This window comes from Oryza glaberrima, chromosome 4, assembly GCF_000147395.1.
Source record: "Oryza glaberrima chromosome 4, OglaRS2, whole genome shotgun sequence".
Taxonomy (NCBI): domain Eukaryota; kingdom Viridiplantae; phylum Streptophyta; class Magnoliopsida; order Poales; family Poaceae; genus Oryza; species Oryza glaberrima.
The window spans coordinates 8019132-8042299 of NC_068329.1; the positions used below are offsets into that span (position 1 = coordinate 8019132).

At 42.7% G+C, this 23168-nt stretch overlaps 1 protein-coding gene across 1 annotated transcript; it reads right to left on the reverse strand.

Moving 5' to 3' along the window:
- Positions 1–4741: 4741 nt before the first annotated feature.
- Positions 4742–7371, reverse strand: LOC127770736 (uncharacterized; the record flags this gene model as incomplete). Its single annotated transcript, XM_052296550.1, is given in 2 exon segments — positions 4742–6216; positions 6972–7371. Coding segments are annotated over 2 exon segments (1875 nt in total), but the record flags the coding sequence as incomplete, so codon positions are not given.
- Between the last annotated feature and the right edge of the window lie 15797 nt (positions 7372–23168).

The window sequence follows — 23168 nt, forward strand, 5'->3', positions numbered from 1 at the left end:
CACACGTGGGTGCGAAGTTCTTCACCGGAATGCAAATGTTTAAAAAGCACCAAAACATGATTTTTGGACATATTGTAGTCTATTGGGTGCGTTCGTGGCAAAAAATAACTTCGTGATTCGTGCGGCGATCTTTTGTCAATCAATGGCAATATTGGCACACGTGGGTGCGAAGATTTTCACCGGAATGAAAAAGTTTAAAAAGCAACAAAACATGATTCTTGGACATATTGGAGTGGATTTGGTGCGTTCGAGGCAAAAAATCACTTCGTGATTCGCGCTGCGAATTTTTGTCAATTAATGCCAAAATTGTCATATATTGGCAGACGTGGGTGCGAATTTTTCACCGGACTGCAAAAGTTCAAAAAGCACCAAAACCTAATTTTTGGACATATTGCAGTGTATTGGGTTCGTTTGTTGCAAAAAATCACTTCACGATTCGGGCGGCGAACTATTGTCAATTAATGCCAATATTGGCACACGTGGGTGTGAAGTTTTTCACCGTAATGAAAATGTTAAAACATGACTTTCGGACATATTGGAGTATACTGTGTACGTTCGTTGCAAAAAATCACTTCGTGATTCGCGCGGCGAACTAATGTCAATTAATGGCAATATTGGCACACGTGGGTGCGAAGTTTTTCACCGGAATGCAAAAGTTTAAAAAGCACCAAAACATGATTTTTCGACATATTGGAGCGTATTGGGTGCGTTCGTAGCAAAAAAATCACTACGTGATTCACGCGGCGAACTTTTGTTAATTAATGCCAATATTGTCACACGTGGGTGCGATGTTTTCGACTGGATTGAAAAGGTTCAAAAAGCAACAAAACATGACTTTTGGACATATTGGAGTGTATTGTGTACGTTCGTTGCAAAATATCACTTCGTGATTCACGCGGTGAAGTTTTGTCAATTAATGGCAATATTGGCACACGTGGGTGCGAAGTTTTTCACCGGAATGAAAAAGTTTAAAAAGCAACAAAACATTATTTTTGGACATATTGGAGTGAATTTGGTGCGTTCGAGGCAAAAAATCACTTCGTGATTCGCACGGCGAATTTTTGTCAATTAATGCCAAAATTGTCATATATTGGCAGACGTGGGTGCGAATTTTTCACTGGACTGCAAAAGTTCAAAAAGCACCAAAACCTGATTTTTGGACATATTGGAGTGTATTGGCTACGTTCGTTGCAAAAAATCACTTCACGATTCGGGCGGCGAACTTTTGTTAATTAATGCCAATATTGTCACACGTGGGTGCGATGTTTTCGACCGGATTGAAAAAGTTCAAAAAGCAACAAAACTTGATTTTTAGACATATTGGAGTGTATTGTGTACGTTCGTCGAAAAATATCACTTCGTGATTCACACGGTGAACATTTGTTAATTAATGCCAATATTGGCATTAATTAACAAAAGTTCAAAAAGCACCAAAACCTTATTTTTGGACATATTGGAGTGTATTGTGTACGTTCGTCGCAAAATATCACTTCGTGATTCGCACGGTGAACATTTGTCAATTAATGCCAATATTGGCAGACGTGGATGCGAAGTTTTTCACCAGAATGCAAAATTTCAAAAAGCAACAAAACATGATATTTTGACATATTGGAGTGAATTGGGTGCGTTCGTGGCAAAAATTCACTTCGTGATTCGCGCGGCGAAGTTTTGTGAATTGATGCCAAAATTGTCATATATTGGCACACGTTGGTGTGAATTTTTCACCGGAATGCAAAAGTTCAAAAAGCACCAAAACCTGATTTTTGGATATATTGGAGTGTATTGGGTGTGATGCGAACCCGCTAGGGTTTGTGGCCCGATCTTTCGATGAGAAGTAAGGGATAACTTGATTGGATGAAGACGACGTTCACGGCCCGACTACAATCGTCCAAAGACGCTGCGCCTTAGCAACCGATACACCGTCTCCAATGGTCGCCGCGAACTTGTGGTGCGCGTCAACCCGGCCACGAGGGCACTCGTCCTGCAAGCAATCGAAGAACAAGCAAGAACAAGTAGAAGAAGCACTGAAATTGCTAGATAAAGATGAAAGTTTCACTATCAAACACAATATGGTGGGGTTCCGATTACAGGCAGACGGGTGGTTTAGCCAACACCGCGCTGCAAGCCAGTAGCAAGTAGCTATCTCTATCATCAAAACCCTAGTGTTCTTGGCGGCGACTAGAGGTATAAGAAGAGGGCAAGAATGACCATAGGGTCGTGCTCCAACCCTAGGACGCGCCCCTAATGGGCCCAACTTGGATACACAGCCCATTGGGCCAAAAGAGGTGACGCAGCACCATGGACAGAAAACAGTCTTGAGTAAAATGACAATTGCGGCCGCTCCAGAACAGATATGGACATGTGGCTGGATCCATTTGAAAGTAGACTTGATAAGCTTTCCATGAAGTACTTGCACGCCCAAATCGGAGTTCGCATGAAGTCGTGGCGGCCGTCAGAAGTTGGCGCTGCCCTGAAGTCCGAATCCACCCCGCGCGAATCCTCTTCCCTTTGGATCCTCTCCATCGTTCCTGGGTAAGACACAAGTGCACACGTCTCCGGGGTATAAAGACGAGGAATATGAACTCAAGAAAGAACTCACCTGATAATTTAGTTGACGTGCACGAGCACAGGTAATAGGACCATCATGCTGTACATGGGGGGGACGTGGATGTATCGATGGTGTACATGGGGGGGACGTGGATGTATCGATGGTGTTGATGTCCTCATCATCCTCCCCTTCTTGCATTTGAGTCGTCCTCGACTCAAGCTCATCTTCTTCTCCCAAATACGGCTTCAAATCTGCAATGTTAAAAGTGGGACTAACCCCGAAATCTGCAGGCAAATCAAGCTTATATGCATTCTCATTAATCTTTGCTAACACTTTATATGGTCCATCAGCTCTAGGCATCAATTTAGACTTTCTCAAATCAGGAAATCATTCTTTTCGCAAATGCAACCATACCAAATCTCCAGGTTCAAAATTCAATTCCCTTCTACCTTTGTCACCAGCAAACTTATACTTAGCATTCATGCGCTCTATGTTTTCTTTAGTTGTCTCATGCAGTTTTAACATCAACTCAGCACGTTGCTTAGCATCAAAATTCAGTTTTTCAGAAGATGGTAAAGGCATCAAATCAATTGGAGCACAAGGCAACAAACCATACACAATCTGAAATGGGCACATTTTTGTAGTAGAATGCAAGGAACGATTATAAGCAAATTCAATATGAGGCAAGCATTCTTCCCACATCTTGATATTTTTCTTCAAAACAGCCCTAAGCATAGTAGACAAGGTTCTATTCACCACTTCAGTTTGTCCATCAGTTTGGGGATTACAAGTAGTAGAAAACATAATTTTAGCCCCCAATTTAGCCCACAAAGTTCTCCAAAAATGGCTAAGAAATTTTGTGTCACGATCAGAAACAATTGTGTTTGGCACACCATGCAAGTGAACAATTTCTTGAAAGAACAAATCAGCGATATGAGAAGCATTATCAGTTTTATGACATGGTATGAAATGTGCCATTTTAGAAAATCTATCCACAACCACAAAAATGCTATCACGCCCCCTCTTGGTCCTAGGCAATCCTAACACAAAATCCATTGAAATATCTTCCTAAGGAACAGTAGGAACAGGAAGAGGCATATACAAACCATGTGGATGTAAGCGTGACTTAGCATTTTGACATGTAGTGCAGCGAGCAACGAACTTGCCAACGTCTCTTCACATCTGTGGCCAAAAATGACTAGCAAGGATGTCCTGTGTCTTCTTGGCACCAAAATGTCCCATCAAACCACCTCCATGCGCTTCCTGCAACAACAACAAGCGAACGGAGCTAGCTGGAATGCATAGCTTGTTAGCTCTGAAAACAAACCCATCATTGATGACGAATTTGTTCCATGTTCTTCCATCCTTACAATGCAGCAAAACATCATTAAAATCAGCATCATGCGCATATTGGTCTTTGATTGTTTCTAGGCCAAAAATCTTGTAGTCAAGTTGTGTCAACAAAGTGTATCTCTGAGACAAAGCATCAGCAATGATGTTCTCCTTCCCTTTCTTGTGTTTGATAACATAAGGAAAAGATTCAATAAATTCAACCCATTTAGCATGTCTACAGTTCAGTTTCCCTTGACTATGAATATGCTTCAAAGACTCATGATCAGAATGTATGACAAATTCCTTGGGCCACAAATAATGCTGCCATGTTTCTAAAGTTCGCACAAGAGCATACAATTCCTTATCATAAGTAGAATAATTCAGAACCGGCCCACTCAACTTTTCACTAAAATATGCAACAGGTTTTCCTTCTTGTAGCAAAACACCACCCAATCCAATCCCACTAGCGTCACATTCAAGTTCAAAAGTCTTATTAAAATCGGGAAGTTGGAGGAGAGGTGCATGGGTCAACTTATCTTTCAACATGTGGAATGCGTTCTCTTGTGATGTGCCCCAAGTGAAAGGCACTCCCTTCTTTGTAAGCGCACTCAATGGTGCAGCAATGGTGCTGAAATCCTGCACAAAGCAGCGATAGAACCCCGCGAGTCCTAGAAAGCTCTGCACTTGTGAGACCGTTTTAGGAGTCGGCCAACTCTGAATTGCCTCAACCTTGGCTTGATCAACCTCAATCCCCTGCAGAGTTACAACATAGCCAAGAAAAGAAACTCGATCTGTGCAAAAGGTGCACTTCTCAAGGTTACCAAATAAACGTGCATCACGAAGAGCATTAAAAACAGCACGTAAATGATTAAAATGTTCACCCATAGACTTGCTGTAAATCAAGATATCATCAAAGTAGACCACCACAAATTTTCCAATGAAAGGACGCAAAACCTCATTCATTAACCTCATGAAAGTGCTGGGTGCATTAGTTAAACCAAAAGGCATCACTAACCACTCATACAACCCAAACTTCGTTTTAAATGCTGTTTCCCATTCATCACCCAACTTCATACGAATCTGGTGGTAACCACTACGCAAATCAACTTTGGAGAACACAATAGAGCCACTCAATTCATCAAGCATATCATCTAACCTAGGAATAGGATGACGATATCGAATGGTAATGTTATTAATAGCTCTACAATCAACACACATACGCCATGAACCATCTTTCTTTGGTACCAAAATTACCGGAACCGCACATGGACTAAGAGACTCGCGTACATACCCTTTATCAAGCAACTCATGAACTTGACGCTGAATCTCCTTGGTTTCCTCAGGGTTGGTTTGGTATGGCGCACGGTTGGGTAGGGAAGCACCTGGGATCAAGTCGATTTGATGCTCAATGCCGCGCACCGGTGGCAGCCCCGGTGGCACTTCCTTGGAAAACACATCAGAGTACTCCTGCATATCGTGAAGTGAAATCAAAGCATCTTTGCATACCAAAGCATAGGCAACTGAAGGTGATGCAATCAACTTATTAATATCAGATTTAGTAGCAAGTAAGCATTTGGGTTTCAAATTGATTGTCTCAGGTTTCTTGCCATCAGATTGGGCTTTTTTATCACTCTCACATTTGGATTTGGCAGCCTTAGCAACATCATCACGCAAAATATCTTCAGGAGACATGGGATGCAACACAATTTTCTTATCATGGTACAGAAAAGAGTACTAGTTTGACCTACCATGATGCATAGAATCCCTATCAAATTGCCATGGTCTACCTAGCAGAATATTACATGCTTGCATGGGCACAACATCACATTCAACAACATCATGGTAATTTCCAATTGCAAAATTAATGTGCACCAGTTTTGTTACCTTCGCCTTACCACTGTTGTTTAGCCATTGGATGTAGTATGGATGTGGGTGCGGTTTGGTGCTAGGTGCAAGCTTCTCCACCATCTTGCTGCTAGCCAAGTTGTTGCAGCTACCTCCATCAATGATCATGCGGCAACAACGCTCTTTGACAACACACTTTGTTTGGAACAACGTGTGTCGCTGATTTTGCTCCGCCTTCTCCATTTGTGCGCTAAGGACACGCTGCACAATGAGGCTCTCATAGTGATCCGCAAATGCAGCCCCAATGTGCTCTTCCGGTGGCTCATTATCTGCATGGTCAGCCGCAAGCAAAGCAAGTGTATCATCATCGAAATCACTAGCAGAGGAGTACTCACCATCATTTTTGACTACCAAAACTCGCTTGCTAGGGCAGTCACGCTGCACATGCCCAAAGCCCTTGCAACGGTGGCACTGAACATCTCTCGTTCGGCCTAGTGGATGCCATTGAAGAAGCACTCGGTGCTGGCTGAGCAGCCTTTGTCGCTGACTTGTCACTAGATGGAGGAGGTGCTGCTCGACTGGTTGTGGATGTGGAAGATGGAGAAGCAGTACGGCCGGCCGGAGGAGTGGTGCGTGTCTACCATGATGAAGTTTTACCTGCAGAAAAATTAGCCTTGGCACTAGCACGTCGTCCCTGCACTTCCCTTTCAGCCTTACAAGCAAGATGAAACAATCGGGTCATATTAGTGTAGTCTTTATAGTCTACGATGTCATAAATCTCGCGGTTTAACCCACCCAAAAATCTAGCCATGGCAGCGTCCTCAGTTTCCTCTAAATTACAACGAAGCAAGCCCATTTGTAACTCCTGATAATATTCCTCTACACTTTTTGCACCCTGTCTCAATTCTGAAAACCTATTCAGCAAGTCACGTGCATAGTAAGAAGGAACAAATCTAGCCCGCATGACCCGTTTCAAAGCATCCCAAGTTTGTGGCATGTTATTAGGATTTTTCTTGCCATGTTCTATCCACCAAACCGAAGCAAAATCGGTGAAACTCACTAGTAGCAGCTCTAACTCTAGTGTTCTCAGGAAACTCATGGAATGCAAATTTTTGGTCAACAGCAATCTCCCAAGAGAGGTACGCATCAGGATCATATTTTCCATCAAAAGGAGGAATCTTAAATTTAATTTTAGAAAAAGCATCATCATTATTGCGTACCTCGCGTCGGCGGCGACCACCCATACCTCGTCGATTGTTGTGTAGCCGTCGACAATCTCGAGCATCTCGATCATCTTGTTCAGTGTCAGCAATATATTCATCCTCCAAATTATCCTCGACGTACTCTCCGTCAATGTCATCGTCATTACCCCCACCACTGCCTCCAGCATTGAGAGCATCAAAATGCCTCACAAGAGCAGCAAGGCTAGTGTCAATGCGGGCGACCGCTGCCTCCAGCCCTATAAGCTTAGTGTTGGTGGAGATCTGCGTGGACTCCAATTGTCCAATCTTCTCATTTGTCACCTGCAAATCTGTATCAAGTCCTTCTGTGTGCTGCTTCACTTGCCTTGTAAAGTATTGGATGATGCCTTTGGTGCGTGGGGAATGAGATGCACCCTCCTCATCATTATCCTCTAGACCTGCCATGGTTTAGAAATGAAGGACAACAAAACAATGGAGGATGTAATGTAAGCCCTACACAACTATTGGGATGTAGCTTTTGCAAGACGCTCACTCTCACTTCACTCGCAGCTTGTCTCACAAGCTCTTACCAGTTCTTACCTTGCCCACAGGAGGGGGACAGCAACCCACAAGTTAGCAACCGTGGAACGAGGTGTATCGGTGCTGTAGCAACAAGACCTGTCAAGCTGTAGTTGGGTTTATGGTGGAGCTGTTGGTGGGCTGAAAGCAATGCTCAAGAGAAAACTAGAAACCACGTTAGCCAAAGCAAATTGAATAATCGCTCAAGGGTATAGTGTACAGTGCTGGTCCTAGGCTAGTCGAAGTAGAGACGCGAGCCTAACCACAAAGGACGCCACAAAACACAAACCCAAACAGCAACGAAAACAAGAAACGGTGGTGGAAGGTGGTGACAAAGGGGGAATGGTGTGGTGTGCTCGCTGGATCCTCTTTTTTTTTTGCTTGCTCCCTCTAGTGCTGAGGAGAGAGACACAATTTTTTTTATTATTTTTATTTTATTTTTTTGATATTTTTTTCACAACCAGGAGCACACTGGAACCAACCACAGAAAATCTTATCTCAAACGGACAAAATATGAAGCTTGTAGAATTTTTTTCAAAGTTCTATGCGAATAGGTCCCGAAGCTTCTCGCCACAAAAACAGAATTTTGCAAGAGGAATTTGGCGATTTTAAATTTGCCGAACTCGGCAAAGCGGGGAGAATCGGATGTAACTTTTTTTGTAGATGTCCGTGGATATATTATGATGTGACCATGGCTACCACGGATGCAACCATTGCTCACATCATGGATGAACAAGAAGTTATCGAGATCAAGTACTCCAAGTGCTGGAATCCGATTCGGCCACCTACTACACTGCTGACTTTAAACGGCCACCGAATCTGCATACGACCTCCGTTTCCGGCCCGTGAGTACTTGATGGAAAGCTCTCGGAGCCCTCTTTCCAACGGAACCAGCCTCTTCTCTAAATTCCATATCGTGTGGCCGGAATCACAGGAACAAGGTGTTGCGTCACCTATAATGGGCTTATGGGCTTGTAACTTCATTTGGGACCCCGGCCCATGTGGGGTGCGCCCCAACCAGGTGGAGCACGACCCTAGGGTTCCCTTAGGTCATCCTCCCACCTCTTTAAATAGTTAGGTACCCCTTTAGAATTTCTTGGGTTTTGATAGATTAAAGTTTAGCCATTGCTACTTGCTTGCAGCGTGCGTGTCGGCTAGACCGTCCGACTGCTTGTTCTTCGGAACCCCAACTTATCATTTGTATTAAATTCCTATTTGCAATATTAGATTGCTTTTATCTTGTTCTTGCTTGTTTCTTCGATTTGCTTGCAGGAATAGGGTTGATCTGCACCGGCAAGATCAACAACCCACGGAGAGGTGTATCGATCGCTAAGGCGCAACACAACGTCTCATACGGTTGTAGTCAGATCGTCAACGTTTCTCCCAAATCGTAGTTATCACAACTCACCGAAAGATCGGGCCAACAACAGCCTTGAGTGTTGAGAGGAACTCAGGGTTCATCAGGTGGTATCAAAGCTTTCGTTGCTCGGTGAGTTTTATCTACCCATAACCAGAAAATTGCCATACAAAAAAAATTGTATCCTGTACCTAGCCATATTGTGCCATTGCATTGTTTTTATCAGTTTTTGCTTTGTTGAGTTTTGTGTTGCATTGTCGAGTCGTGTTGCTGGTCTTAGCGTTTAGTTCGTTTAGAGTTTCGAGTTCTGGTCACGTTTCGTACCACTGTCATCGCCCCCGCCGTGTCTTTGTTGTCGTCGGGACCTAGGAAAACGGAATCATCTTGTTGTCAGGGTTTTGTTTTTCTAGTTTTCAGAAGTTTTTGTCAGTCGGTCTTGGAGTTGCTGAGTTGCATCAAGGGTTTGTCGTCTGTATTCGGCCGTGCTTGTTTCTCTTGCGCGAGGAAGAGGAGAGAAAGAAAAGATAACAGATCTGTTTTCGGAGGAAGTTTTGCAGACTAGATCGGGCCAACAACAGCCTTGAGTGTCGAGTGGAACTCAGGGTTCATCAGGTGGTATCAGAGCTTTCGTTGCTCGGTGAGTTTTCTTCTACCTATAACCAGAAAATAGCCATACAAAAAAATTTGCATCCTGTACCTAGCCATACTTGTGCCATTGCATAGTTCTTTTCAGTTTTTGCTTTTGTTGAGTTTTGTGTTGCATCGTCGAGTCGTAATTGCTGGTCTTAGCGTCTAGTTCGTTTAGAGTTTCGAGTTCTGGTCACGTTTTATACCAGAGTCGTCGTCGCCTCCATGTCTCTGTTATCGTCGGGACCTACGAAAACGGAATCGGCTCGCTGCCACAGTTCTATTTTTGTAGTTTTCATAAGTTTCTGTCGGTTAGTTTTTGAAGTTGTGGAGCTGTATCTGGGTTCCAGTTGAGTGGTTGCACACTGTCCCGTGTTCTTTTTTCTGTTGCGCGTGAGGAGGAAGAAACGCGCGAGGAAGGAGAAAGGCGTGAGGAAGGAGAAAGAAAGGATAACAGATCGGTTTTTGGAGGAAGTTTTGCAGATTAGATCAATCAGGTTGGTTAGTTTCCATCTAAGGCCAAACTTTCCAAACTCTTCCCACGCGTGAAGACCGGTTGGCGCCATCTCCTTTTGTCGCCCACTTTAGCTGAGTCCGACTCCCTCCCTCTCACGATGGTTTCGCCTGTTCCGAGTTGTGTCAAACACCTTGGTGAATTTTTGTTTGGTGTCAGTTTCGAGATCCGTTTGGAAAAACGGAACCAGTATAAATTCAGCATTCCATTTTTGTATAATTTTAAATTTTGGTTTGGACTTTTACAGTTGAGTCCTTGTAATTTTCATATTTACATTTGAGTCCCGGTAATCTTGCATTGAGGTCCTTGAGTTGTTTTTACAGAAAAAAAATAAAATAAAATAAAGAAAGTAAGGAAAAGGCAGGAAGGTGCATAAAAAGAAAAAAAGAAAAGAAAAGCCACACCAAAAAATAAGGAGAGAAAAAAAAAGAAGAAGAAAGAAGGAAGAAGAAAGAAAGAAAAAAAATCAGTTGCATCTTTGAGCTGAACATGATCTATCAGAGTGTGCCTAAGTTGTTTCTAGTGCTATCCTGTGGTATCGCTTGTGTCTAGGCTCGCGTCTCTAGAACGTTCTAGCCTAGGACCAGCACGGTACTTGACTTTGAACCATTATTCAACTTTGCATTCTCTGATTTGAGCATTTGCTATCCCTTTGCTACATATTTAAGCCTACCCAGAGCTCCACAGATCTGATTGTAGCCGTACAGCAAGTGTTTGCCAAGGCATCGATACATCCAACCTCCATTGGGGTGCTTGGTTAAGTCGGTGTACATCACCATTCCGCTTGCTTTGGTAAGAACTTGTAAGAGCTTGGTTAAAAGCTTGAGTTTGTGTGATATTTGAGCTGCCACTACCTAATAGTTGATAGGAGCGTGCATATTTTTGTGTGTTTCTTGTTTCCTACTAACCATGGCAGGATTGCATAAGGGAATACGAGAACATCGACTTCTACACCTTCGACGAGATATGATGACTTCTCCACGTTATGCATATAAGGTACATGACTATAATTTTGAACAAGTTGCATCTGAGTTACCATTCTATGATGGGAAGTATGATTCTGTTGCATACATTGATTGGGAGCTAGCAGTAGACAATGAATTTGATATATATGATTTTTCTGATGCTCAAATGATTAAGGCTGCTAGTAATAAGTTTACCTCTTCTGCTTTATTTTGGTGGACTTATGTTAGTAATAAACCTGAAACTTGGGATGAATTGAAAACCATGATGAGAAAACGCTTTGTGACATCTTATTACAAATGTACTCTTCGGGAGAAATTAGAACATCTGAAACAAGGTGATAGAACTGTTAGGGAGTACATTCATGAATTTAAGGTCTGTATCATCTACAGTGGTCTCAAAGAGTGCAATGAAAATACAATGCGTAGATTTTTCAATGGGCTTAATTCTGAAATTCAGGTTTTGCTTGATAATGTGACATATAATCATATTGGGCACCTATTCATGCTTGCTCGTAGCATTGAGAGTCAGATCATATCAAAGGCGAGGATGCATGACCAATGTGATTTATCTCCTATTTCTGAATTCCCAATATACTTATGTAATGATGATGTGCAAACATTGGAGGAGCAATCTTTTGTCTCCCCTGTTACTAACGTTTTGCAGGAAGATCAGCACATCCAAGAAAAGGAGAATGGTATACTTGAGAAGAAAGAGGATGAAGCACCTGCGATGTCTGAAGAAAGTTCGCAAGGTAAATTAAATGGTGCGGAGAGAAATGAAGGTGAGTATTCTCAAGGTGAGCTACACTTGTCCACTTTTCATGCTATAGTAGAGCAACCATTAGTGGAATCAATTGCTGAGTTGCCTTTGTCACAAGTTGATTTACTTGCTATTCCTTGTGACAAAGAAGAGTTGTGCGATAATGCTTCACTTATATCCATGCCACAACTAGTGAATGAACATGCTATTCCTGTTGTTAATACTAACTGCGCTGATTTTAAGCATGTTGTTCACATTGCTAATAGAGTAGAGGAACGTGAATTGACATCTTCTTTAAATACTTTGGGCTATGTTCAGTTTGCTGATTTTCATGAGCTCGATAATTTGACGGAGAAATTATTTGCTAAGTCTGATTTGCCATGTCCAAGTAACGCTGATTTTTATCTCTTTGGTGAATATAATGATAGAGGAATATATTTGGTGCGTAGAGTTTACATCTGTTCAGATTTAGAACCTCCTGTACATGTGGATAAAACATGCAAGCTAGAGAGAAATGTTATTGCTAACAAAATTATCTCGAGTTTGTCTTGTTGTGATTGGAAGAAACAGGTAGTTTTAAATGGACTACACGAAGAGCACCATATGGAAAAACCGAGGACGGTTTTCCGTGAAGAAGGGGAGGATGATGTGACCATGGCTACCACGGATGCAACCATTGCTCACATCATGGATGAACAAGAAGTTATCGAGATCAAGTACTCCAAGTGCTGGAATCCGATTCGGCTACCTACTACACTGCTGACTTTAAACGGCCACCGAATATGCATATGACCTCCGTTTTCGGCCCGTGAGTACTTGATGGAAAGCTCTCGGAGCCCTCTTTCCAACGGATCCAGCCTCTTCTCTAAATTCCATCTCGTGTGGCCGGAATCACAGGAACAAGGTGTTGCATCACCTATAATGGGCCTATGGGCTTGTAACTTCATTTGGGACCCCGGCCCAGGTGGGGCCCATGTGGGGTGCACCCCAACCAGGTGGAGCACGACCCTAGGCACCCCCCTAGGTCGTTCTCCCACCCCTATTTATATAACTAGGTACCCCTTCAGGGTTTCTTGGGTTTTGATAGATTAAAGTTTAGCCATTGCTACTTGCTTGCAGCGCGCGTGTCAGCTAGACCGTCCGTCTGCTTGTTCTTCGGAACCCCAACTTATCATTTGTATTAAATTCCTATTTGCAATTCAGATTGCTTTTATCTTGTTCTTGCTTGTTTCTTCGATTTGCTTGCAGGAATAGGGTTGATTTGCACCGGCAATATCAACAACACACGGAGAGGTGTATCGATCGCTAAGGCGCAACACAACATCTCGTACGGTTGTAGTCGGATCGTCAACGTTTCTCCCAAATCATAGTTATCACAACTCACCGAAAGATCGGGCCAACAACAGCCTTGAGTGTTGAGAGGAACTCAGGGTTCATCATATTATAAGCCTAATTTCGAGTCCGTCTGAAAAAGATATTTCTGTTTTAAGGAAGGTCACTCGAATTAGGGTTCTATTTCCTTTCTAGTGGCGGCAGGATACAAGGCAACTCACAAAAGCTATCGGCAACAGATCAAACACAAATAGAAAGTGATTTGGTGGGTGACTGCGACGGCGGTGACGGTGGTGATGACGGCAAAATTGATGAAGGTGGCGATGTGCGGTGGTGGGAAGAACTCGAAACTCTAATCGCCTAACACTAAGACCAGCAAAGTAACACAATCGATGCAATCGAAAACTCAACAAGCCTTAACTAAGCAGTACTAGTAAAAAAGGCACAATGGTCTATAGGATCACGGGAAAACTAATCTACTATTTTTTTTTGTTGGCCTTTTCTGGACTATAGGAAAAAAAAATTAATGACGAAGGGAAGGGTAAATTCTCTCACTGATGAACCACGCTCTGATACCACCTGATGCGAACCCGCTAGGGTTTGTGGCCCGATCTTTCGATGAGAAGTAAGGGATAACTCGATTGGATGAAGACGATGTTCACGGCCCGACTACAACCGTCCAAAGACGCTGCGCCTTAGCAACCGATACACCGTCTCCAATGGTCGCCGTGAACTTGTGGTGCGCGTCAACCCGGCCACGAGGGCACTCGTCCTGCAAGCAATCGAAGAACAAGCAAGAACAAGTAGAAGAAGCACTGAAATTGCTAGATAAAGATGAAAGTTTCACTATCAAACACAATATGGTGGGGTTCCGATTACAGGCAGACGGGCGGTTTAGCCAACACGCGCGCTGCGAGCCGGTAGCAAGTAGCTATCTCTGTCATCAAAACCCTAATGTTCTCGGCGGCGACTAGAGGTATAAGAAGAGGGCAAGAACGACCATAGGGTCGTGCTCCAACCCTAGGACGCGCCCCTAATGGGCCCAACTTGGATACACAGCCCATTGGGCCAAAAGAGGTGACGCAGCACCATGGACAGAAAACAGTCGGGAGTAAAATGACAATTGCGGCCGCTCCAGAATAGATATGGACATGTGGCTGGATGCATTTGAAAGTAGACTTGACAAGCTTTCCATGAAGTACTTGCACGCCCAAATCGGAGTTCGCAGGAAGTCGTGGCGGCCGTCAGAAGTTGGCGCTGCCCTGCAGTCCGAATCCACCCCGCGCGAATCCTCTTCCCTTCGGATCCTCTCCATCGTTCCTGAGTAAGACACGAGTGCACGCGTCTCCGGGGTATAAAGAAGAGGAATATGAACTCAAGAAAGAACTCACCTGATAATTTAGTTGACGTGCATGAGCGCGGGTAATAGGACCATCATGCTGTACATGGGGGGGACGTGGATGTATCGATGGTGTATATGGGGGGGACGTGGATGTATCGATGGTGTTGATGTCCTCATCAGGGTGCGTTCGTGGCAAAAAACCACTTCGTGATTCACGCGGTGAACATTTGTCAATTAATGCCAATATTGGCACACGTGGTTGCGAAGTTTTTCACCGGAATAAGAAAGTTCAAAAAGTAACAAAACATGATTTTTGGACATATTGGAGGTAATTCGCACGGCGAACTTTTGTCAATTAATGCCAATACTGGCACACGTGGGTTTGAAGTTTTAAACCAGAGTGCAAAAGATCAAATAGCACAAAAACATGATTTTTGGACATATTGGAGTCTATTGGGTGCGTTCGTGGCAAAAAATAACTTCGTGATTCGTGCGGCGAACTTTTGTCAATTAATGGCAATATTGGCACACGTGGGTGCGAAGTTTTTCACCGGAAAGAAAAAGTTTAAAAAGCAACAAAACATGATTTTTGGACATATTGGAGTGAATTTGGTGCGTTCGAGGCAAAAAATCACTTCGTGATTCGTGCGGCGAATTTTTGTCAATTAATGCCAAAATTGTGATATATTGGCACACGTGGGTGCGAATTTTTCACCGGAATGCAAAAGTTCAAAAAGCACCAAAACCTGATTTTTGGATATATTGGAGTGTATTGAGTGCGTTCGTGGCAAAAAAGCACTTCGTGATTCGCGCGGTGAATATTTGTCAATTAATGCGAATATTGGCACACGTGGGTGCGAAGTTTTTCACCAGAATGCAAAACTTCAAAAACCAACAAAACATGATTTTTGGACATATTGGAGTGTATTGGATACGTTCGTTGCAAAAAATCACTTCACGATTCGGGCGGCGAACTACTGTCAATTAATGCCAATATTGGCGCACGTGGGTGCGAAGTTTTTCACCGGAATAAGAAAGTTCAAAAAGTAACAAATCATGATTTTTGGACATATTGAAGTGTATTGTGTACGTTCGTTGCAAAAAATCACTTCGTGATTCGCGCGGCGAACTAATGTCAATTAATGGCAATATTGGCACACGTGGGTGCGAAGTTTTTCACCGGAATGAGAAAGTTTAAAAAGCACCAAAACATGATTTTTGGACATATTGGAGCATATTGGGTGCGTTTGTAGCAAAAAAAATCACTTTGTGTTTCGCGCGGCGAACTTTTGTTAATTAATGCCAATATTGTCACACGTGGGTGCGAAGTTTTAAACCAGAATGCAAAAGTTCAAAACATAGAAAAACATGATTTTTGGACATATTGGAGTGTATTAGGTGTGTTCGTAGCAAAAACTCACTTCATAATTCGCGTGGCGAACCTTTGTCAATTAATGCCAGAAAATAGCCAGGAACTCAGGGTTCATCAGGTGGTATCAGAGCTTTCGTTTCTCGGTGAGTTTTCTTCTACATATAACCAGAAAATAGCCAGACAAAAAAAATTGTATCATTTACCTAGCCATTTGTGCCATTGCATTGTTCTTTTCAGTTTTTGCTTTGTTGAATCTGTGTTGCATCGTCGAGTCGAGTTGCTGGTGTTAGCGTCTAGTTTCGTTTAGAGTTTCGAGTTCTGGTCACGTTTTGTACTACAGTCGTCGTCGCCTCCGTGTCTCTGTTGTCATCGGGACCTACGAAAACGGAATCGGCTCGCTGTCACGGTTCTATTTTTGTAGTTTTCAGAAGTTTCTGTCGGATAGTTTCGGAGTTGTTGAGTTGAATCTAGAGTTTGCTGCTCCTGCCGTGTGTTAGTTTTTGCCGTGTATGTGTGCGCTAGCAAGAAGGAAGGGGAGTGAATTTCGTGGATTGGATTCAGTTTCCATAAGTGAGGAAGGAGGAAGGGGAAAGTTTTTTTTTTTTTGATTGGATTCGGTTTCCACTTGTGGGGGCCCAGACCGAACCTTTCCAATCTACAAACTCCCTCCCACCGTACCTCCACCTCACCACCTCCCCACCAGTTGTGCCGAGTTGCTAGACACCTTGGTGAAAATTTTCGGAGTGTCGGATTGGATATCTGTTTGGAAAAACGGAACCGGCATAAATTCAGCATTCCATTTTTGTATAATTTTTAATTTTGGTGTGGACTTTTACATTTGAGTCCCTGTAAATTTTATATTTACATTTGAGTCCCTGTGACCTTACATTGAGGTCCTTGAGTCGGTTTTTGTTAAAAAAAAGGCAGAAAGGTGCTTAAAAAAAGAAGAAAAAAAAAGCCGCACCAAAAAAAAAGAAAAGAAAAGGAATAGAAAAGCAGGCAAGACAAAAAAAAAAGAGAAAGAAAAAAAGAAGAAAAGGAGAAAATCATTTTGTTATCATTGAGCTGAACTTCATATATCAGAATTGTGCATGAGTTGTTCCTAGTGCTATCTTGTGGTATCGTTTGTGTCTAGGCTCGCGTCTCTAGTACGTTCTAGCCTAGGACCAGCACGGTACTTGACTTTGAACAATTATTCAACTTTGCATTATCTGATTTGAGCATTTGCTATCCCTTTGCTACATATTTAAGCCTACCCAGAGCTCCACAGATCTAATTGCAGCCGTACAGCAAGTGTTTGCCAAGGCATCGATACATCCAAACTCCATTGGGGTGCTTGGTTGAGTCGGTGTATGTCACCATTCCGCTTGCATTGGTAAGATCTTGTAAGAGCTTGGTTAAAAGCTTGAGTGTGTGCGATTTTTGAGCTGCCACTACCTAGTAGTTAATAGGAACACGCATATTTTTGAGTATGTTTCTTGTTTTCTACTAACAATGGCAGGGATACGCAAGATAATTGGGGATAGCTGTGCTCAACATCGACATCTTCGTCGAGACATGAGGAGGGATCAACATGACCATTATGAGGTAAGTGATGATGTTCTAGGTAAGATCAAATCTGCACTGCCTTATTTCGAGGGAAACTATGATCCTTGTGCTTACATTAATTGGGAGCTAGCGGTTGATAGTGAATTTCAAAAGCATGTCTTATCTGAGAAACAAAAGGTTATGTGTGCCTCTAGTGTTTTAATTAAACATGCTTCTAATGATTGGAAACATCTTTGTAGGCATAACAAAATACCACAATCTTGGAAAGACATGAAACGATATTTCAGAGATGTTTATGTTCCCATGTATTATGCTGACATTTTGTTCAACAAACTGCAATGTTTAAAACAAGATATCAGAACTGTTACTTCATACTATCATGATATGCAAGCTTGTTTATTACGTTGTGGTTTAGATGAATGCGAAGAAGCTAAAGAATTGAGGTTTTTACGTGGGCTTAACAAAGAAATTCAGGACATGCTTGATTGTCAAAGATATACATCTCTTTCTCATTTGTTACAACTTGCTTGCAATGCTGAAAGTAAAATAGAGGAGGACATGAAGAAGCAAAATGCTATGTTTTTGTCTTCTATAACTAACCATTTGCAGGAAGTGCATAATCATGAAAAGGAGGAGAGAGACATGAAAGAGCCGCCAGTCCCATTGATCACACTCAAAGTCGAGGCACCTCCATCATCTAAAGAGGGCATCAAAGGTAAACTTAATGGTGTTGAAATTAATAAAGGTGAGTGTGTTGTTAATGAATTTAATTTGTCCACTTTTCATGCTATAGCAGAGCAACCATTAGTGGAACCAACTGCTGAGATTCCTTTGTCACAAGTTGATTTGTTTGCTGTTCCTTGTGATAAAGAAGAGTTATGTGATAATGCTTCACTTATATCCATGCTACAACTAGTGAATGAACATGCTATTCCAACTGTTAATTCATACTACGCTGATTTTAAGCATGTTGTTCACGTTGCTAATGAAGTAGAGGAGCGTGAATTGAGATCTTTAAATACTTTGGGCTATGTTCAGTTTGATGATTTTTGTGAGCTCGATAATTTGAAGGAGAAATTATTTGCTAAGTCTGATTTTCCATATCCAACCAATGTTATATTTCACATCTTTGGCGAATATAATGATCTTGGAATATATTTTGTGTATAGAGTTTACATCTGCTCGGATTTAGAACCTCCTGTACATGTGGATAAAACTTGCAAGCTAGAGAGGCATGTAATTTCTAATCATATTACTTCCAGTTTGTCTTGTTTTGATTGGATGAAACAGGTTGTTTTAAATCGACCACGCGCCGAGCACCATATGGAAAAACCGAGGACGGTTTTCCGTGAAGAAGGGGAGGATGATGTGACCATGGCTACTACGGATACATCCGTTGCTCACATCATGGATGAACAACAAGATATCAAGTTCAAGTCCTCCAAGTGCTGGAATCCGATTCGGCCACCTACTACACTATTGACTTCAAGCCGCCGAATCTGCATACAACCTCCGTTTTCGGCCCGTGAGTACTTGATGGAAAGCTCTTGGAGTCATCTTTCCAATGGATCCAGCCTCATTGCGAAATTCCATCTTATTGAGCCGCAAATGAAGCAACAAGGTGCTGCATCACCTATAATGGGCCTATGGGCTTGTAACTTCGTCTGGGACCCCGGCCCAAGTGGGGCACATGTGGGGTGCGCCCCAACCAGGAGGAGCACGACCCTAGGGTCCCCTTAGGTCGTCCTCCCACCTCCTTAAATAGTTAGGTACCCCTTTACAGTTTCTTGGGTTTTGTTTAGATGAAAGTTTAGCCATTGCTACTTCGCTTGCAGCGCGCGTGTCGGCTAGACCGTCCGTCTGCTTGTATTCGAAACCCGAACTTATCATGTGTATTCATTCCTATTTGCAATTCAGATTGCTTTTATCTTGTTCTTGCTTGTTTCTTCGATTTGCTTGCAGGAATAAGGTTGATCTGCACCGGCAAGATCAACAACCCACGGAGAGGTGTATCGATCGCTAAGGCGCAACACAACGTCTCATATGGTTGTAGTCGGATCGTCAACGTTTCTCCCAAATCGTAGTTATCACAATTCACCGAAAGGTCGGGCTAACAACAGCCTTGAGTGTCGAGAGGAACTCAGGGTTCATCAGGTCGTATCAGAGCTTTCGTTGCTCGGTGAGTTTTTATCTTCTTATAACCAGAAAATAGCCATACAAAAAAATTCGTATCATTTACCTAGCCATATTGTGCCATTGCATTGTTCTTTTCAGTTTTTGCTTTGTTGAATTTTGTGTTGCATCGTCACGTCGTGTTGCTGGTCTTAGCGTCTAGTTCGTTTAGAGTTTCGAGTTCTGGTCACGTTTTGTACCACAGTCGTCGCTGCCACCGTGTCTCTGTTGTTGTCGGGACCTACGAAAAAGGAATCGGCTCGCTGCCACGGTTCTGTTTTTGTAGTTTTCAGAATTTTTTATCAGTCAGCTTTGGAGTTGCATTTAGTGTTTGCTTGAGTTTCTGGTTTGCCCGTGAATAGATCGGCCTGTGCTTGTTGCCGGTGTAGAGAGGAGGAAGAACAATTTCGAAATCTGTTTTTGGAAGTATGAGAGTTTAATCTGGAAAGAAATAGTAGATCAGATTGATTGAAATCAGTTTCCCTTTTTCTCTCACCATATCCGGACTCCTAGGTAGTGCCGCATCCTTCCTTTCCTCACCCACCACCACCCTGGGTCCCCGACCAGGCCGAGTCCTAGTGTCTCCTCTCGGTCACGTTTCAATCTATACCGTGATCTTGCATACTGCTTGGTGAAAATTTTTCGAGTATCGGATTTAAAATCTGTTTGCAAAAACGGAACCTACAGGACGAGAGGATTCCATTTTAGTATAGTTCTAATTTTGGGTTTGAACTTTTACATTTGAGTCCCTGTAAATTTTGTATTTACGTTTGAGTCCCTGTAATCTTACATTGAGGTCCTTGAATCTGTTTTTGTAAAATAAAATCAAAAAAAGAAAGAAAAAAAAGGCAGAAAGGTGCATAAAAAAAGAAAAGAAAAGGAAAGGAAAGAAAAAAAAAGAAAGAAGAAAGAAAGAAAAGAGAAAATATTGTTATGTTTGAGCTGAACTTCATATATCAGAGTTGTGCATGAGTTGTTCCTAGTGCTATCTTGTGGTATCGTTTGTGTCTAGGCTCGCGTCTCTAGTACGTTCTAGCCTAGAACCAGCACGGTGCTTGACTTTGAACAATTATTCAACTTTGCATTCTCCTATTTGAGCATTTGCTATTCCTTTGCTACATATTTGAGCCTACCCAGAGCTCCACAGATTTGATTGCAGCCGTATAACAGGTGATGTGACCATGGCTACCACGGATGCAACCATTGCTCACATCATGGATGAACAAGAAGATATCAAGATCAAGTCCTCCAAGTGCTGGAATCCGATTCGGCCACCTACTACACTGCTGACTTCAAACGGCCGCCGAATCTGCATACGACCTCCGTTTTCGGCCCGTGAGTACTTGATGGAAAGCTCATGGAGTCCTCTTTCCAATGGATCCAGCCTCATTGCGAAATTCCATCTTATGGAGCCGCAATTGAAGCAACAAGGTGCTGCGTCACCTATAATGGGCCTATGGGCTTGTAACTTCGTCTGGGACCCCGGCCCAAGTGGGGCCCATGTGGGGTGCGCCCCAACCAGGTGGAGCACGACCCTAGGGTTCCCTTAGGTCGTCCTCCCACTTCCTTAAATAGTTAGGTACCCCTTTAGAGTTTCTTGGGTTTTGATTAATTGTAAGTTTAGCCATTGCTACTTCGCTTGCAGCGCGCGTGTCGGCTAGACCGTCCGTCTGCTTGTTCGGAACCCCACTTTATAGTGTATCAATTTATCTTTGTGTGTCTTGTCTATCTAGCAATTCAGTTGCTTTATATCTTGTTCTTGCTTGTTCTCGATTGCTTGCAGGAATAGGGTTGGTCTGCACCGGCAAGATCAGCAACCCACGGAGAGGTGTATCGATCGCTAAGGTGCAACACAACGTCTAGTACGGTTGTAGTCGGATCGTCAACGTTTCTCCCAAATCGTAGTTATCACAACTCACCGAAAGATCGGGCCAACAACAGCCTTGAGTGTCGAGAGGAACTCAGGGTTCATCAGGTGGTATCAGAGCTTTCGTTGCCCGGTGAGTTTTTATCTTCCTATAACCAGAAAATAGCCATACAAAAAAAATTCTCATCATTTACCGAGCCATATTTGTGCCATTGCATTGTTCATTTCAGTTTTTGCTTTGTTGAGTTTGCGTTGCATCGTCTAGTCGTGTTGCTGGTCTTAGCGTTTAGTCCGTTTAGAGTTTCGAGTTCTGGTCACGTTTAGTACCTCTGTCGCCGCCGCTGTCGTGTCTTTGTTATCGTCGGGACCTACAAAAACGGAATCGTCTTTCCACCAAGGTTCCATTTTTCTAGTTTTCAGAAGCTTTTGTCGGTCGGTCTTGGAGTTGCTGAGTTGCATCAAGGGTTTGTCGTCTGTATTTGGCCGTGCTTGTTTCTGTTGCGCGAGGAAGAGGAGAGAAAGAAAAGATAACAGATCGGTTTTTGGAGGAAGTTTTGCAGATTAGATCAATCAGGTTGGTTAGTTTCCATCTAAGGCCAAACTTTCCACTTGGGCCGAGTCTATTTCCTCCCCCACGCGTGAAGACCGGTTGGCGCCATCTCCTTTTGTCGCCCACTTTCTGAGTCCGACTCCCTCCCTCTCACGTCGGTTTCGCCTGTTCCGAGTTGTGTCAAACACCTTGGTGAATTTTTGTTTGGTGTCAGTTTCGAGATCCGTTTGGAAAAACGGAACCAGTATAAATTCAGCATTCCATTTTTGTATAATTTTAATTTTTGAGTTTGGACTTTTACATTTGAGTCCCTGTAAATTTTTTGTTTACGTTTGAGTCCCTGTAACCTTACATTAAGGTCCTTGAGTCAGTTTTTGTTAAAAAGAATAAAGAAAAAAAAGTGAGAAAAAAAAAGGCAGAAAGGTGCATAAAAAAAAGAAAAGAAAAGAAAAGCCGCACCAAAAAAAAAACAACAGAAAAGAAAAGGAAAGAAAAAAAAAAGAAAAGAAGAAAGAAGAAAGAAAGAAAAGAGAAAATACTGTTATGTTTGAGCTGAACTTCATATATCAGAGTTGTGCATGAGTTGTTCCTAGTGCTATCTTGTGGTATCGTTTGTGTCTAGGCTCGCGTCTCTAGTACGTTCTAGCCTAGGACCAGCACGGTACTTGACTTTGAACAATTATTCAACTTTGCATTCTCTAATTTGAGCATTTGCTATTCCTTTGCTACATATTTAAGCCTATCCAGAGCTCCACAGATTTGATTGCAGCCGTACAACAAGTGTTTGCCAAGGCATCGATACATCCAACCTCCATTGGGGTGCTTGTTTGAGTCGGTGTATGTCACCATTCCGCTTGCATTGGTAAGAACTTGTAAGAGCTCGATGTAAAGCTTGAGTGTGTGTGATTTGTGAGCTTCCACTACCTAGTAGTTGATAGGAACGTATATATTCTTGTATATGTTTCTTGTTTGCTACTAACTATGGCAGGGTTACACAAAGAGTTTGGAGCTGTTCGTGCTCCATGTGGACATTTTCACTTGCGACAACACATGGCAAGTGACCAGCATGACGCAAATAAGGTACATGATCATAATCTTGCAAGAGTGGAGTCTGTTTTGCCATCTTTTGATGGGAAGTATGATTCCGCTGCATACATTAATTGGGAGCTAGCAGTAGAAAAACAATTTGATGAGTATGATTTCTCTAATGCTCAAATGATTAAGGCTGCTAGTAATAAGTGTACCGGTTCTGCATCTTTTTGGTGGCATACTGTGGG